General features: G+C 47.3%; 1 protein-coding gene and 1 non-coding gene across 2 annotated transcripts in view; both read left to right on the top strand.

Moving 5' to 3' along the window:
* LOC140460328 (uncharacterized) overlaps positions 1 to 14,713 on the top strand; it is a 53,566-nt gene extending 38,853 nt beyond the window's left edge. The window contains 2 exon segments of the mRNA XM_072554802.1: positions 12,853 to 14,055; positions 14,058 to 14,713. Coding sequence (XP_072410903.1) covers positions 12,853 to 14,055; positions 14,058 to 14,168 — 1,314 coding nt within the window. The 3' untranslated portion in view covers positions 14,169 to 14,713.
* A 3,941-nt stretch (positions 14,714 to 18,654) lies between these two features.
* Positions 18,655 to 18,728, top strand: trnan-guu (transfer RNA asparagine (anticodon GUU)). The gene has a single exon. It is a non-coding gene; the product is annotated as a tRNA-Asn (tRNA).
* Positions 18,729 to 18,894: the final 166 nt, after the last annotated feature.

Genomic DNA, 18,894 nt, shown 5'->3' with positions numbered 1-18,894 from the left:
GCACTCCACTCCCTGCGGCGCCCACCTCTCCCTAAACGACTCCAGGGTGTTGGTGGACACCGCGTGCTCCTTCTCCAAGGACACCCGGGCTCTAACGTAACCCCGGAAGAGGGGCAGGCAGTCGGCCCTAACGACCCCCTCCACGGCCCGCTGCCTGGACCTGTTGATGGCCAGTTTGGCCAGGCCCAGGAGCAGACCCACGAGGAGGTCCTCGGACCTGCCCTCCCTCCTCCGTACCGGGTGCCCGAAGATCAGGAGCGTGGGAGTGGAGTTGAGATTTAAACTTTGTCCAGATTAAAAGTGGATTGGCCATGCTAAGTTACCTATTGTGCCCAGGGGTGTGTAGGTTAGGGTGGATTGGCTCCGCTAAATCATGCATAATGTCCAGCGATATGCAGCTAAGGTGCGTTACTCAGGATTAAATGTAGAGCAGTGGGAGTAGGGGAATGGATGTGGGTGCGTTACCCTTGGGAGGGTCGGTGTGACCTGCTTTCCACACGATGGGGATTCTCTGAAGTGATGGAGTGTTGTCCTCCCCTTGTGTTGCTGGGCACCGCATGCGCAGTGCGTGGGCCGCTCTCGGTCTGGTCCCGCCGCCTTTACCGTCATTTGGCTCCCCTTTTCGCCCCGCCCCTCGTTCCTTTATTGACGTCACAACGCGGAAGTTGCCCTGTCAGTTTCATAATGAATCCCCCTCCCTCTGGGCAACTCTTCATCCTGGGAGGGAGACAGAGATGGCAGGAGGGGAAATTGTTCACTTGTAGTAACTGGAGTGAATCCAGGGAGGGAGCAGACTCCGCAAACTCAGGTATATGTCTTAATTATCCGGGTGAGGTGAAAGAGAAGGATCGATGTTGGGAAGGCGGAGGGTAGATAGCTTTTCTGTTTTTATTTTTAAAATGCACCCGATTCCCACAAGTAACTGCAGCAGGTGCAATATTCCTCATTGCAGCTTGAAGCCGGTTTTGTATCCTACGTTCTTCCTGCGCCTTGGCTCCAGCACATTCAGTTCCCTTCCCTCATTCTCATCCCCCGCCCTGATGTCCAAGCTGACCCGCAAAAGTTCGGTTTGTTCCTCCATTCTTTCCCGGTTGTCTTTTATGGGGGTTTGAAAACTTTCCCAATCCTCTGATTATACGAGCTGGCAAGTTATGTTGTAGCTGCACCAGACATTGGTTAGGCCACTTTTGGAATGTTGTGTGTACTTCTCGTCTCTCTGCTATAGGAAGGATGTTGCAAAACTTGAAAGGGTTCTGAAAAGATTGACAAAGATGTTGTCAGGGTTTGAGCTGAACAGGGTGGGGCTGTTTTCTCTCGAGCGCCAGAGGCTGAGGGGTGACCCTACAAACCTTTGTAAAATCATGAGGGGCACGGATAGGATAAATAGACAAGTCTTTTCCCTGGACGTGTCATAGGTTCACTGTGAGGGTGAGATTTAAAAGGAACCTAAGGGGCAACTCCTATATTCAGAGGGTAGTGCGTGTAAGGAATGAGCTGCCAGAGGAAGTGGTAGCGGCTGGTACAGTTACAGCATTTAAAAGGTATCTGGATGGGTACATGAATGCGAAGGGTTTAGAGGGACATGGGCCAAGCGCTGGCAAATGGGACGAGATAGATTTAGGATATCTGGTCGGCACAGATGAGTTGGACGGAAGGGACTGTTCCTCTGCTGTAACTCTCTAACGTTTGCCATATCTGTTTATTCAGCTTCTCTCTGGTGTTGGTGTTAATGCCTTGTTGTCTCATTTTGCTCCCCACATCCTGGGGATATTAACCATTTCCTGTTTGGTTGTTCTGATGATCTGAACTGCTGTCCAGGTCTTCGGGTTTCTGGGATTGGTCGATAAATGCACCTGGAAATGACTCTTTGTTGATCACACAAGCAATTGTTTATTCTTTAGTATGGCCGGGTTGGTAGACTGATCAGCCCAGAAGGATGAGTACTCCTAGACCGCCAAAATAATCCGCTGACTTTTCCAGAGTTTGTATAGAGCTTATATACATTGTTTATAGTCAAACACTGAGCATGATGACATAGTAACAACTGTCATGGAAATTAAATCGACTCGATTCAAATGTTTATTTCAGACCTTTGCCAAAGGACCCAATACATTGGCAAGATGCCTCACGTAAGGGGCGCCTGAGAGCTTTCACATCCTCCCTTTATACTATAATTCGCTTTTCCTTATCAGCTCCTGCATGGCCAGAGGCCTGGAACATTCAAGTTCCTTTCCAAATATGGAGTTGATTTTCTCATTTCTTGGCTGCTGATATGGAAGTTTAACTGGCCGTGTAAGTCTGCTGTCAGGTCGGTTTGCCTTTACATTTTTGTTTGTTTGCAATCCCCTTAGTTCCAGTCAGATCCTTACTTCTTTGTTCCCCTATGCCTTTATAGATTTCACAATAAATGTTAATTTTCCATTTCATGACAACAATGACATGAAAATATACCGAGCCAGATAGCTATATATCAGACTGCTTAGGGAGCACCAGGCCTTTCCTCCAACATCATCTACCTGGAACACAGCTTTCTGGTGTTATCGCCACTTGCTCTGGTGTGCCCTGTACATAGCCCATTTTTACACGTCACACACTTCAACGTTACTATATGGTGGGATCCACGCGATCAGGTCTTCCTGCGGTGGAACCTCTGGTCGTTTTACCTCTTGGTATCCTGCTGCACTCCTAAGCAAACACCATAGGCAGGTACACAAGCAGGGTCCTTATACAAAACGCTATCAGTATGACCAGCCCTACAACTAGTAGAGCGTGTAGAATCTAATACCCCCAAGCTTCCCAAAAGGCGGTAAGCTGTTGGAACTAAGAGTCATATGCTGGGGGAGGCGGTCTTACTGCCTCCTTCATATGATTTATCACATTAGTGATATTCTGGGACTCATCGGGAATATTAAAACAGCAGGAGGTACATGACAGTTTGCAGATGCATCCTCTCTCTGCCAACAGTATGATGAGTGCTAATCGATTTTGTATCACTGCTTCCCTTACTGCCGTTAGTTCATTAATGGTGAGTGCTAGACCTTCCTCCGTCTCATTTGCTAACAGTAATATACTATATGCCCCGCCATTAATCTTGTTTATTGCCAATGTTGTCCCAGCTCCCAAGAGAATAGACCACCCAGGGGTCTGCAAGTGTGTTCCCCTTCCAATGCAGTGGCATGTCCCTTCAGGTTTGCCCATTATTAGCTTTTGGGACGAACACTATTATTAGCTTTTGTGCCAGTGGACAGTACCATGGGGTAGCAGCACCCTTTTCATCCCGAAGGGAAGTGTTGGTACCCTCTCTCTCCACAGGCCCATATTATACCCGCCATCTTGGTCTGATTACTGATTAAAGGAACAAGTAATGTTGACGTACCATTTGCGTAGGTTGCTGAGCAAGAATCGTTGTTCAAGTACAATGTCGTAATACATTGGGAGATCCCCAAATGGAGTCTCCCCTGATTTGTGCAAATACACATTTCTCCCCTGCCTTCCACTATATAGAAGGCTGTGGTCGGGAGCGTGTCTGCCTTTGGACTGCAGTTTGCCTTGTGTTCGGGTGGTGGTGCGAGTTTTGCCCTAATTGCTCCCCCTATCAGGGTCAGGGCAGTCGCTGCCCGCAGAAGCAGGCAGCTAGCATTTCTTGCCGGGCTCTGTGATTGGTTCGGCAGTCCACCATTGGGCTGTGTGCAAACATATCCAACAAGGGTAACCAACCTCTAATCTCCGGTGTTGTATTTGGGCCAAGGCACAAGCTCTGTTCCCTTCACATCTAGCGATGGCCCTTCGCACCTCCCAACCTACTGGCGTGGCATTTACACCATTTATCTCATGGAGGGCCAATTCCACTACCGAGTTAGACTCGCTCCTGAGCCCCGGCTGACTCCCTCTAGGTTCTGGCATGACATTAATGCCCTTTGCCCTGCTTGGGGTTATGTCCATGATTTGGTTTGTTTGGTTGTCATGCCCTGGTGCTACTATCTTCTGTAGGACCTTCTGCTGGGTTGGGTGGTGGGGTGGGGGGCGGGGGGGGAGCTGTACCACTATATTCACCTTCCTATAAATGTCGGAGAAGGGTCTATCTATTCCACACCACCAGACACCCTCATCATTCTTCTGAGTCTTGGTTATTATTACCCGTGTCTTAGGACCTCCTTCCTTGATAATAGAATACCTATTTCCCATGTCAGGTGTCCCTGTAGCCGTGATGGCCACCATTAAGTGCCAGTTACTGGGACACAAGGATCCTTGCATAAATATTTATCATCCCATTTCTTGTCATCCTGGTTACTAAACAGCCATGGGTCGCATTTAAAGGTCCCCTTCGCACCCTCGGTTATGATTACCATATGCGGCTGTATCTCAGACGCACCTGCCCTTGGGAATAGTCCTGCCAGGGTGCTTACTGACAGTGTGAGCTGGGACAGCCCCAAATTTCTGAGGCATCTAGCAACCTTTCAATCCCCATGTATATAAGTCTAATCTGGTTATCGGAGTTTCACTGCTTGCACTTATTTGGTTCCGGTGCTGTCCGATGTCTCCTCAGGTCCAGCTACACATTTGCAATGGCTGGCGTGTATCCATGTGGTTCTTTCAGTGATCTTAACAGCTGTCTGTGTTGTAAGGAGCACTTGAAATGGCCCCAGTCACCACTTTGCCTTCCAGCTTTTCCTCCTGAATTCTTTCATCACTATCCAGTCTCCAGGTTCTAGATCGTGCAGCTTCCCTTCTGCTGGTTGGGGTAGTGCTACCTTAACTTGATTCTGTATTTGAGACACAAGTCTAGAGTTTTATACAGTAACACAACATCTCATCCTCACAGTGGCCTGCTATCTGTCTTACCTTAGGTCTTGGGCCAATTCCTGTGTTGGGCGGTCTACCAAACGAAATCTCAAACGGGCTAAGATTAGCTCTTCCCCTCCTCCCATATCTCATATACACTAGCACAATTGGAAGTGTCTTTGTCCATGTCACCCCGAGTTCCTCACAGCATTTTGTCAATTTATTTTTTAGGGTAGCATTTTCTCTTTCCACTGCCCCACTGCTTGCTGGGTGGTAGGCACAGTGTTGTCTCATGTTTATTCCCGAATAATCACTGGTCTGCTGTAAAGCATTATTGACAAATGGTGTCCCATTGTCACTCCTAAGCCTTTCAGGGATGCCCCATCTTGGAATTATCTCAGTTAGCAAAGCCTTGGCTCTGGCACTGTTATGTCCTCGGGTGGTGTCAGTCCACGACAGGCATCATGGATTAGAGTGAGGAGCGTAAGGTACTGGGACACTGTCTCACCTTCGTGTTGTTTACACGTTGCAATGTTGGTCATGTCCATTCATACTGGGAATGTCTCTGTCTCTCTCTCTCTGTCTGTCTCTCTCTCTCTGTCTGTCTCTCTCTCTCTGTCTGTCTCTCTCTCTCTGTCTGTCTCTCTCTCTCTGTCTGTCTCTCTCTCTCTGTCTCTCTGTCTGTCTGTCTCTCTGTCTCTATCCTTTTGGGCGCATCCAGGCAAGTCCAACTCAGCCAGTGGTGGTTCCAGGGCTAAAAACCACCCTTAAACCTGCTCTCTCTTAAACGCTCTAGAGTCAGCAATCCTTTCCCCTGAGTTTTACTCTAAACCGCGCGAGAGTTCACTGGACCCTACTCCTGATTTATTTATTCTCTATGTAGGATTATTTAAGCCACGACTCTTACCCGGAACCTATTCGATTCAGATCCCGGCGCCAGGATGATCCACAGATTCCCAACCCTCTCGCGAAAGGGGCCAATTTAGCGCTCAAGATGAAGTGAAAGTCCTTCAAGGCGCTGGCGCCTACATTTCCTGGGAATCTTCAGAATCTTCCCCAGTTGTGGGGTCCTGGGCGAGCCCTCAAGTTTACTATCATGCAAATTAAATCGACTCGATTATTAGCAAGAGCAAAGAAAAAGTTTATTTTTAACTTCTGCAAAGGGACCCGATATATTGGCAAGGCACCTCATGTAAGGGGCGCCTGAGAGCTTTCCCATATTCCCTTTATAATATAATTCACTTTTCCTTATCAACACCTCAAGGCCAGGAGCCTGGAACATTAGAGTTCCTTTCCATATATGGAATTATTTTTCTCATTACTTGACTGTTGATATAGTAGTTTACTGGCTTTGAAAGTCTACTGTTAGGTCGGTTTAACTTTACATTTTTCTGTCTGTCTGCAATGCTTGCCCTCTGCAAAGTCAGGCCCTTACTTCTTTGTTCCCCTGTGCTTTTATAGATTTCACAATAAATGTTAATTTGCCAATACACTTCCCAATGAACAAACATTAAACACAAGCACCTATTTATTTCTAATTTTGTTTCATTTTATTTGCTTGTTAACCCTGCTATGACTACACTCCACGTCTGGATGGTTGACAGCTGGTCAATTGTGGTTTGGGTCTCAATGGACTGAATGTTTTATTGTTTCGGAAGGTGGAGCAGGGGGTCAGAGTTTCAGCAGAAATCCAGCAGAGCTGGGAACAGACACACATCTTACTCTGTGGGAACAGGGAGACCAACAGGGGACAGAGAAATCAGGACCTGAAATCCGAGCTGATACCAGACTACCCTGTGATCAGTGCTTTGATTAGCAGTGCCAACCCTCTACCTTTACCTAGCTTCCCATTTGACCAAACCCTCTATATTCCGGATCTAATTTCTGCCATCCTGAAGGCGGGTCTCTGTAAGGAGACTCTGTTCATAATCATTCTCTTCATTGTGTGCAGTCAATTCATTCACTTTTGTTACAATGCAGCACACTTTCAGACACACTGTTTTTAGTTTCAGGTTTTGTGATCCTTAGAATCCAGTTTTGATTGCTGATATATTTTCTCTCTTTGTCCCTTTCTTTAGTTCTCTGATCATTTTCCACATCACTCACCAGCCTTGATTTGGATTGGCCAGGCTAAATTGCCCAGAGTGTCCAGGGATGTGCAGGTTAGGTGGGCTCGCCAGTGGGAAATGCAGGGTTATAGTTTCATAGTAAAAGAAGCAGGAGTAGGCCATTTGGCCAGTCTAGCCTGTTCCACCATCGTTTAGATGGTGGCTGATCTTTACATCATCTCGGCTTCTCCTCCCTGCATTATCCCAACTACCCTTTATTCCCCACCATGCAAAAACCCATCCAACTGTGTCTTGAATATTTTTAATGAAGCTGCCTCTCCTGCTTCCTTGGGCAGAGAATTCCATAGATTCACTATTCTCTGGGAAAAGTAGTTCCTCCTCATCTGTGTTCTAAATCCCATCTTCCAAATCTTTTGGCCACCAGCAGAAATAACTGGATAGGGTTTGGCTTCATCCCCATAGTGCAACGAATTCCCACTTTCCACCAAAATCCCGGATTTACTAATTTAGTTGCTTGCTGTCTCAGAAATGAAAGATTTCATTGTAACTTCTTCCGGTCCCAGTAAGGGCAAAGCATCTATGAAAGTTACTCTGAAAGTCCAGTCTTCATACTATACTTCTGCTTTCACCAAAGGTGATTAGAGTCCTCCACCATGGAAACAGACAGTTCGACCCAACTCGTCCGTGCCAACAGATATCCGAAATCAATCGATTCCCATTTGCCAGCTTGTGGCCCATGTCCTTCTCAACCCTTCCAATTTATGTGTGCACTCAGATGCTTTCTAAATGTTGTCATTGTACCAGCCTCCACCACATCCCCTGGCAGCTCATTCTATACGTGCGCCACCCTCTGCATGAAAACGTTGTCTCTTAGGTCCCTTTTAAATCTTTCCCCTCTCACCTCTAGCTTATGCCCTCGAGTTTGGACTCCCCTACCCTGGGGAGAAGACCTTGGGTATTCACCCTATCCATGCCCCTTATAAACGTCGACGAGTTTACCCCTCGGCCTCCGATGCTTCAGGGAAAATTTCCCTGGCTTACTCAGCCTCTCCAACCCCGGTAACAGTCTTGTAAATCTTTCCAACCTCTTTCAAAGTTTCACAAGTTCTTTCCTATATCCGGGAGACCAGAACTGAACGCAGTATTCCAAAATAGGCCAAAATAATGTACAGCCACAACATGACGTCCCAACGCCTATACTCAATGCTTTGACCAATAAAGGAAAGCATACCAAATGCCGCCCTCACTATCCTATCTACCTGTGACTCCACTTTCAAGGAACTATGAACCTGCACTCCAAGGTCTCTTTGTTCTGCAACACTCCCCTGAAGTGTGTCAGTCCTGCCTGGATTGCTTGACCAAAATTCAAACCTGACATTTCTCTAAATTAAATTGCATCTGCCACTGCTCGGCCAATCCAATCAATTCTAAGTTATAGTGAACTCTCTTTCCTCTCTTATTCCCTAGAAGCTAAATATCTCCATCCCACACACTCCCTCGATTTTCACTTTTCTGAAAGTGGGAGAATAGGGTTGAGAAACGTATCGGCTACGATTGAATGGTATGAGCAGACCTGATGGGCTGAATGGCCTCATGTCTGCTCCTATGTCCTATGGTCTCTTGCTGTCCAAGACACACAGAGAGAATGTGAGCAGGAGTCGGCCATTTGGTCTTTTGACCCTGCACCAGTATTGAACACATCATAACTGGATATGGATCTACCTACATCGAGGTGGATAGGCTGGGACTTTTTCACTGAAACACAGACGGTTGAGAGGTGACCTTATCGAGGTTTATAAAATCATGGAGGGGGGTGGATAGATGAGCTGAATGGCAGGTGTCATTTCCTTTGGGTGGTAGTTTCAAGATTAGAAAGCAAATTTTGAACATGAGTGGAGAAAGATTTTAAAAAGTCTTTGGGGCACCATGTTTTTTCATAGAGTGGTTCATGTGAGGGATGAATGTCCAGAGGAAGTGGTGGATGCAGGTACAGTTACAATGTTTTAAAAGACATTTGATTAAGTACGTGAGTAGGAAAGGTTTGGAGGGATATGAGCCAAACACAGGCAGGTGGGACTAGTTTGGTTTGAGAACACAATCCGCATGGACTAGTTGGACTGAGGGGTCTGTTTCTGTGCTGTCTGACTCTGTAACTGTCCTGTACTGGTCTTAAAAACATTTTCTTGCCTTCCCCCATAAACATTCACTTCTGTGTTGTTCCAAAATCAGATGAACTCGGCCTTGAATATATTCAAGGACCCCCGAACTGCAGGGAGATATCCCCAATTCTGAACTCAATTCCTCTTGCTGATTGCTTGCTGCATCTGTCAGATGACTGGCATTGACTGGTGTAGGAGGACGCTGAGGCCACTTTGTACACGCACACGTCATTCCTGCTGAAGGGCCTGTGCCCGAAACGTCGAGTCTCCTCCTTGGATGCTGCTTGACCTGCTGTGCTTTTCCTGCACCACACTTTTTGACTCTGATCTCTAGCATCTGCACTTCTCACTTCCTCCACATCCAAATACATCTCCATTAAAACAAAAGCTATGACTTCACATTGTGGTTCTGCATTTGCCATGTGTTTGCCAACTGTGGTCTTCTCTACATTGGGAAGACCAAGCGTAAACTTGGGCAATGGTTCACCAGGCATTGCAGCCGGGTCTGCAGAGGCTGTACGGACTTCCCAGTCACCACCCATTTTAATTCCCCTTCCCACTCCCTTTCTGACATGACCATCTTTGGCCGCCTCCATTGCCACAACAAACCAAGCCGCAAATTGGAGGAACAACACCTCACCTTCCTCCTGAGCAGTCCACAGCCCAGAGGACTCAACATTGAGTTCTCCAATTCAAATAACCTCCTTTCCCATCCCCAACTCCCTTCCCAGTCCTTCCCCCTCCCTTCCACTCCTCCCTGCCACCAACCCTCGTGATGAAAGGCTTATGCCCGAAATGTTGATTCTCCTGCTGCTCGGATGCTGCCTGACCTGCTGTGCTTTTCCAGCACTACACTCTCGACACTGAGTTAGGATACCTGGTCGGCATGAACGGGTTGGACCAAAGCATCTGTTTCTGAGCTGTACAACTCTATGACTCTAAATAACAAAAAGTATACTTTGACAAATATCAAACTCTATCCTTGTTAACAAGGCTTGGTACATCACATGCTTTACTAACCATTCTCAACAGGTCCTGCCCCTTCAGTGACTGGGTAACATATACATGTTAGTGCATAATCTCCTTCATTAGTATTTACACACTACCCTAAGCAATTGCACAAGTAACAGCAAGGGTAAACAGCACAAGGATTAAAAAAAGTATGGGTAAACAGCACAGGAATTAAAAAAACAGTGAGGGTAAAAAGCACAAGCCCCAGTAAAAACAGATGGAAAGTGAGTGTAACATGTCACTATGACAGATTCTAGATTAGTGGTGCTGGAAGAGCACAGCAGTTCAGGCAGCATCCGAGGAGCAGTAAAATCGCCGTTATATGTGCGCATGTGGGTCTTTGTCGGTCTGGGTTGGGGGTTGTGAGTGTGAGAAAGTGTATGTGTGTGTAGTGAGTGCAGAGTGTCTTAAGTCTGTGAGGCGGTGAATGTGGGAGTGTGTGTGTCTGTAAGGGTGTGTGTGGGTGTCTGTGTGCGCGTATGTGTGTATATGTGTGTGTGTGTGTATAGTGTACTGGTGGTCACCTGTAATGTGACATGAACCCAAGGTCCTGGTTGAGGCCCTCCGTATGGATACTGAACTTAGCTATCAGCCTCCGCTCGGCCACTTTCCTCTGCTGCATGTCCTGAGAATGCTAACCCGAGAATGCAACTTTTTTAAAAAAAAGGTTTTGTGATTTACACATGAAGGAAGTGAAACTATCACTGTAATCTAACAGATAAAAGCCTTAACAGACAATCAATTTTTCAATGTATAATTTCAGTTACATCACACTGTAAATTTTTGCTATAAATTCTGTGTTAGGATTGAGCCCTCCACTATCACCTGATGAAGGAGCGTCGCTCCGAAAGCTAGTGTGCTTCCAATTAAACCTGTTGGACTATAACCTGGTGTTGTGTGATTTTTAACTTTGTACACCCCAGTCAAACATGACTGTTATCAAACAGGCACAGAAATATACAGCACAGAAATGGACTTTTTTTCTCTCTCATGCACATACACATTTATAAGTCCATAGGGGTGAATTTGAACTTGGAGAATGATAAATGCAGATACATTCTATTTTGCTGAAAAAATGCACAATCTGCAGGCAGTCAATCCATGTAATAGTTTGTAAATTCTGCTTTGGAAATAGAACCAGTCTGACTCAAGATTGGGACACAGACAGACTCTGACCTCACACCTTTAATGCATTGTCTGAACTGAGATGTCACAGTTTGCCATAAAATCAAGTTATCTTGAGAAAGTGACCTACAAGAATTTCTGGGATTTACATAGTAATAATAACTGCAAAAGATGAAAAACTTAATAACCCAGGATTGTTCAATACAGCATTTCAGTGGCAGGACACTAGAATGTTTTCCTTTTAATTCTGTGTCTTAGATTAGATTACTTGGTGTGGAAACAGGCCCTTCGGCCTAACAAGTCCATACCGACCCTCCGTAGACCAACCCACCCAGACCCATTCCCCTACGTTTACCCCTTCACTGAACACTACAGGCCACTTAGCATAGCCAATTCACCTGACCTGCAGATCTTTGGACTGTGGGAGGAAACCAGAGCACCCAGAGGGTGCCCACACAGACACGGGGAGAATGCAAGCTCCACACAGACAGTTGCCTGAGGCTGGAATTGAACCCAGGTCTCTGGCGCTGTGAGGCAGCAGTGCTAACCGCTGTACCACCCTTATGATCTTTTTCGTCCACAGTCACCTGACGAAGGATCAGCATTCTGAAAGCGAGTGCTTCCAAATAAACCTGTTGAACTATAACCTGGTGTTGTGTGATTTTTAACTTTGCCCAGGTTAGGATGGATTGACCATGCTAAATTACATAATGCCCAGGGACGTGCAGGTTAGGCACATTAATCAGGGGGTAAATGTTGAGCAATAGGGGTAAGGGAATGGGTGTGGCTGGGTTACCCTTCAGAGGGACAGTGTGGAATATTTGGGCCGAGTGGCCTGCTTCCACACTGTGGCGATTCTCTGAAGAGAAGGGATTGTCACAAACCTTTTGCTTCCCAAAATCAGACCTGTGCACTCTCAGCAGTATTCCAATGTTGTGAAAGATATTAACTTTCAGATGGAGTTATCCAAAATTCAGAGAGATGTCAGTCTTAATGTTTTTGCTTTTCTGCCCCTGTGAGATCCTGAATCAGCAACTTCAGGAGAATTAGTTAAAGTGGAGTGCGAGCAGAGGGGAAGAGAGAGTGGGATGGTGCTTTCAATTTTGTGGAATAAGAAAAGAAAGGAATGTTCCACAAAAAGTAGAATTGCTTGTTCAGAATTCCCACGCTGGACTGACAGTGATGACTTTTGTAATCTCTTTTTACAGAATATTTGAAGATCTGAAGACGGAAGTTTCAAAATTAACAGATGAAGGGCTTCTCCCCGAAACGTTGACTGTCCTGCTCCTCTGATGCTGCCTGATCTGCTGTGCTTTATCAGCGCTGCACTTTTTGACTCTGACTCTCCAGCATCTGCAGTCCTCACTTTGACGTCAATGTCTGATAGTCACTCAATCCATCGGGATCGCAACTGTTTTCAACTATGATTCTGTGAGAAGGAGCAAAGCTTTGTGGTTCCTGTTTGAGTACGTTTTCAGCATCAGTAGGACTGGCTGAGAGACCCTACCATTGCAGTACACGGAGAGTGGAGCCGGAAACAGGTGTACAGCCCAGAAAGAGGAATTCACGCCGGGGAGGGGCTGGACACACGTTTGTGTGCGGCTGAAGCTTTGGCCATGGAGAAACCTGAAGAATCCTGTCCCGTGGAGAAACGGTGGAAGTGTGACGACTGTGGGAAAGGTTTCTGTGTCCCGTCTGCCCTGGAGATTCATCGGCGCAGTCACACCGGGGAGAGGCCGTTCTCCTGCCCAGAGTGTGGGAAGGCCTTTATCAGTTCCTCCGACCTGCTGACCCACCGGCGGATCCACACGGGAGAGAGGCCGTTCTCCTGTCCTGTGTGTGGGAAGGCCTTCATCAATTCCTCCAACCTGCTGACTCACCAGCGGGTCCACACAGGGGAGAGGCCCTTCAGCTGTCCTGAGTGCGGGAAGGCCTTTACAAAAACCTCCAACCTGCTGACCCACCGGCGGATCCACACAGGGGTGACGCCCTTCAGTTGCCCCGAGTGTGGAAAGGCCTTTACCCAGGCCTCCACCCTGCTGACCCACCAGCGGGTCCACACAGGGGAGAGGCCCTTCAGCTGCCCTGAGTGCGGGAAAGCCTTTACCCAGGCCTCCAACCTACTGACCCACCGGCGGATCCACACAAGGGAGAGGCCCTTCAGTTGCCCAAAGTGCGAGAAGGCCTTCAGCCATTCCTCTGCTCTGCTGACCCACCAGCGGGTCCACACAGGAGAGAGGCCCTTCAGCTGCCCTGAGTGTGGGAAGGCCTTCACCCAGGCCTCCAACTTGCTAACCCACCGGCGGATCCACACGGGGGAGAGGCCGTTCTTCTGTCCCGAGTGTGGGAAGGCCTTCATCAATTCCTCCAACCTGCTCACCCACCAGCGGGTCCACACAGGGGAGAGGCCCTTCAGTTGCCCTGAGTGCGGGAAAGCCTTTACCAAGGCCTCCAACCTGCTGACCCACCGGCGGATCCACACGGGGGTGATGCCCTTCAGTTGCCCCGAGTGTGGAAAGGCCTTTACCCAGGCCTCCGCCCTGCTGACCCACCAGCGGGTCCACACAGGGGAGAGGCCCTTCAGCTGCCCCGAGTGTGGGAAGGCCTTTACCAAGGCTTCCAACCTGCTGACCCATCGGCGGGTCCACACGGGGGAGAGGCCCTTCAGCTGCCCAAAGTGCGGGAAGGCCTTCAGCCATTCCTCTGTTCTGCTGGCCCACCAGCGGATCCACACGGGGGACAGGCCCTTCAGCTGCCCCCAGTGCGGGAAGGCCTTCACCCAGGCCTCCAACTTGCTAACCCACCGGCGGATCCACACAGGGAAGAGGCCCTTCAGCTGCCCTGAGTGCGGGAAGGCCTTCAGCAATTCCTTCGACCTGCTGACCCATCGGCGGGTCCACAGGGGGGAAGAGGCCCTTCAGCTGCACTGAGTGCAGGAAGGCCTTCATCCGCTCCTCCCACCTGTGAGTTCACGTGCCATTGCAGGGGGATTGAAGGACTAACGGCCATCATTACCGACTGAACTATCAACCCAATTCCAGGGCTCCCGGGTTCGATTCCCACCGCGACAGATGGTGGATTTGGAATTTGGTCCGAAATCTGGAGGTTAGAATCTAATGATTAAACCATTGACGGTGGGCTGGGGGTGGAAGAAAACTCCCATCTGATTCACTCAGTTCCTTTTTAGGGAAGGAAACTGTCATTGTGGGAGAGGATTCACTCAGTCGTCCCAGCTGCATCCTTTACCCAGTCTTGCCTACATGTAACTCCAGACCCACAGCAGTGTGGTTGACTCTACACTGCCCGTCCAACTTACTAGCAGACAGGTTGAAATTGCTGAGTGAGGCAATACTTCCTCTGGGTTCAGGCTGTACCAAGGATCCAGTTACAGAGGGACAACTTGGTGGTGACCAATAATGAAGAAAGTGAGGGGTTGCAGGGGGTGTGTGCACTTTGACCTTGAGCTGTTTTTTAAAAATTGCTACTTTTTGTACGCCTTTCTGCTGGGAGCTTCTGAAGCTGTAACAAAGTTGGGTCGCAATAAAGATTACCTGAACTTCCCGCCGAGCTCAGAATCTCATTGAGAGCTTTGAACTGCAACAGGTTTTTGTTTTAAAACTGCTCATTTCTTACAAGTCAAAGTGAGAACTGCAGATGCTGGAGATTAGAGTGGTGCTGGCAAAGCACAACAGGTCAGGCAGCATCCGAGGAACAGGAAAATCGACATTTCGGGCAACGTTGATGTTCCTGCTCCTCGGTTGCTGCCTGACCTGCTATGCTCATTTCTTATAACCTCCTGTATTATGTTTCCGATGTTGTGTCTCAGTTGCAGCAGTTAATGAGTAGCCAGTATTGTTAGAAATTGTAAATTTTTCAGGACTGCAGGTACTACATCATGTCATCAGCATTGTACAGTTTCCTGGCAGTGCTGGGAGGTGTGGGCTGTGTCCACTAGGGTGGATAAAGTTAAAAATCACACAACACCAGGTTAAGGTCCAACAGGTTTATTTGGAAGCACTAGGTTTCAGAATGCTGCTCCTTCATCAGGGAGCTGTGGAACAGGATCATAAGACACCGAATTTAGAACAAAAGCTCAGTGTCATACAACTGATAAGATATTGTACAAATCTAGATTGTGGATTAGTCTTTCATCTTTTACCATGGGTTGCAGGTTTCAGTTCATTAATATGTAAACCCCGAAACTATTTTTAATTCATCTTCTCGAGATGGTTTAAGGTTTTATAAAAATAGGTGTCATCTCAGCTCAGATACTGCTAAAAAGGTGTGAGGTTCGAGTCTATATCCCAATCTTGAATCAGACTGGTTCTATTAACCAAAATAGGAATTTATAAAATATTACATGGATTGACTGCCTGCAGTTTGTGTGCTTTTTGAGCAAAATTGAATATATCTGCAAATGCAAATTCACTCCATAGACTTGTGTGTGCATGCGAGTTTATGCATGCATGCTAATGAAGTGTGTGTTTGATGGAGTATAAGCCTGTGAGACGGAGTGAGTATTGGGTGTGTCTGAGAGAGTAACAGATGAAGGCAAGGAGTTGCATTTTACTAAAACAAGGACGGACAGGACTTGTACAGTTAATGGTAGGGCCCTGCGTCGTCTTGTAGAACAGAGAGACGTGGGGTGGGGGAGTTCAGGTACATAAAGTAAAAATTCACACATCATCAGGTTGGAAGCACGAGCTTCTTCATTGGGTGTTTGTGGAGCAGGATCATAAGACACAACCACCTGATGAAGGAGCAGTGCTCCAAAAGCTGTGCTTGCAAATGAGCCTGTTGGGAGTATCACGGTGTTGCGTGAATTTTAACTTTCTACACCTCAGTCCAACACCAGCATCTCCAAATCAGGTACATAATTCTTTGAAAGTTGCATCATTGGTCGACAGGACGGTGAAAGAGGCGTTTAGCACACTTGCTTTCATTGTTAAAGCCGTTCAGTGTAAGAATTGGGACAGCATGTTGATGTTGTACAGGATTTTTGCAATATTGGTGAGGCCACGTTTAGAGCACGGAGTACAGTTCTGGTCGCCTTATTGACGTCCACAGGTTGACGGGTGACCTTATTTCGAATTATAAACTCATGAGGCATGTGGGAAAGGTAAATATCACCAGGGGAAAAAAGTTGTGAATCTCCCCTATTTTTACTTCACTTGGCATTTGGACACTTAAATTCTGTCAGCATCACCAGAGCGCACACTGCCGGTGTCAGGAAGAAAATGCGCAGGATCCTGACTGCACGGAAGGTACGCATCACGACTTTCTTTTGATGGTCATGATTCGGAGATGCCGGTGTTGGGCTGGGGTATACAAAGTTAAAAATCTCACAACACCAGGTTATAGTCCAACAGGTTTAATTGGACTAGCTTTCCAGGCTGTTGCCGCGATGCCATCCTTGTGGGGGATGCTGGTATAGAGTGAGGAAACGTCCATTGTGATGAGGAATGTTCGACTGGTCCGTGGGTGCCGAGTTTCTGTAAGAAATCCGTAGTGTCGCGAATAGAAGCTGGAGATCCCCTGTACAATAGGTTTCAAGATGCCTTCCACATAGCCAGAGAGATTCTCACATAGGGTCCCATTGCCCGACACGATGGGACGTCCCGGTGTGTTGGCTTTGTGTACCTTTGGAAGACAGTAGAAGTCGCCTACACGAGGAGTACGTGAGATGAGGGTGCGTAGGGAACTCTGAAGGACTGGGTCCAAAGTTCTGATCAGTGTGTTTGATTCTCGGGTGTGTTCTTTGGTCGGATCAGCTGGTAGTTGCCTGTAGTGTTCCTAGTTGTTCAGTTGTCGGTACACTTCCTTGCAGTAATCTGATCTATTCTGAATGACAATGACAATGTCATCAAACCAGCAGATAAAGGAGGAGCCAATTTTGTGATTGGTTTTGAGAGCGTGGATGGCATTGCGCTGTGAACGGGTGATGTTTTGCTCTACCTTGTGGGTACGGCTGAAGAATCTGGCATTTATAATATTTCCTGACGGTTTGAGCATACATGTCAAGCCCAGGGCAGCGGCCCTCCGGTGGGGTCCATGTTGACACCTTCTTTGGTCGCTCCTCTACAGATCCCTGTGATGACTGTTCCAGTTCATCAGTGGGATCATTGCCGGCACCTTGAAAGAATTCCCGGAGTCTCATTCGTCTGATGAACTCCTGTGTCTGCTGCCAGAACCAACGGATCCATTTTGGTGGTGGGGCAGAAGTTGAGACCCCTCCTCAGGACTTCAATCTCTTCCGGTCGAAGGGTATAGTCCGATAAGTTGACAATAGACTTCCCCGCAGTGATAATGTTGTCTACTGTGGTTTCAGGGCGGGCTTTGCTATTACTGGTAAGAATGCCAAGCTTCTCCAGTTTTTTGTTCTTGGTGTGTATGTACGTGATGTAGTTTTGTCGCCTTGTCTGTTTGGCAATGTCACATAATTGTACTGATGTATCCTGTGTGCAGGCTGAGTGTGGACTCCATCTGAATTTCAAGGTTGTGGCGCCTGCTGTAGAGTTGGTGTATGAGATGATGGAGAAGTTTACGAGAGGTGCAGTGGTAAAGTCTCTCTGCGTAGTCTGTGTTGTAGGTCTAAGTGGGTTCGTGATCCGTAATCCTTTCGGGATCTTGCCTGTATTCCTGTAGAAACTTGATGTCTGTGTCGATATGTGCAATCTTCTTGGAGATCCTCTCCACTTTAAGCCGTGGTTAGTGGTGTCAATAGTAGTCATGATTACTACTTAATTACACACACACAGACACACACACACACTTTCTCACACTCACAACCCCCATCCCAGACAGACAGACAGACAGACACACACACACACACACACACACACAGACAAAGACCCACACGCACACATATACTTTGTGGGGTGAATTTGTACTTGCAGAGTTACATTGCCCTTTGCTCAAAAACTGCATCCATTCATGTAGAACTCTGAGCTCAAAAACTGCATGAATTTATGTAAAACTCTGATTCTAATCTAAAGAGTGAGATAACAATCTAAACATCAGGTCATAGACAGAGAACACAGGGGCCTAACACCTTCAACATATTGTCCAGCTATCACCATTGGTAACAGCGAACTCGAGAATGTACCTTTTAAAAAAAGGGTTTTGTGATTTACAAATGAAAGAAGTGAAACTATCACTGTATTCTAAAAGATGAAAGGCTTAACAGACAATCAATTTTTCAATGTATAACTTCAGTTACATCACACTGTAAATTTTTGCTAGAAATTCTGTGTAACGATCGAGCCCTCCACTATCACCAGATGAAGGAGCGTCGCTCCGAAAGCTAGTGCTTCCAATTAAACCTGTTGAACTATAACCTGGTGTTGTGTGATTTTTAACCCCGAATGCTTGGAGGACTCGCTATCTCCACAATAAATGTCCCAGGCTTTATTATGGAAAAATAAAACTGATAGACGACAATTGAAATTCTCGGCGGGGAGGCTGAATTATGAATTCACTTAGCGATGGTGCAGAGCCCGTCATCGCCTGTCTCTGTGGCGCAGTTGGTCGGCGCGTTCGGCTGTTAACTGAAAGGTCGGTGGTTCGAGCCCACCCAGGGGCGATGTGTTCGCTGCCCTCTTTGGCTTCGACACTATGTGCTTTTAATGGGGTCAGGAAAATGTTCCCCAAACTGAAATCTTCTCCACAAAGGGGTTTCGGAATTGAATTACTGTCTAACGGAAGGAACTACGTATGCTGAGAAGACCAGACCAGAAGAGAAACTCGGC

The sequence above is a fragment of the Chiloscyllium punctatum genome, chromosome 36, assembly GCF_047496795.1.
Source record: "Chiloscyllium punctatum isolate Juve2018m chromosome 36, sChiPun1.3, whole genome shotgun sequence".
Classification (NCBI taxonomy): Eukaryota; Metazoa; Chordata; class Chondrichthyes; order Orectolobiformes; family Hemiscylliidae; genus Chiloscyllium; species Chiloscyllium punctatum.
The sequence above is the reverse complement of the archived record's forward strand: the minus strand, read 5'-3'. Positions and strand labels throughout refer to the sequence as shown.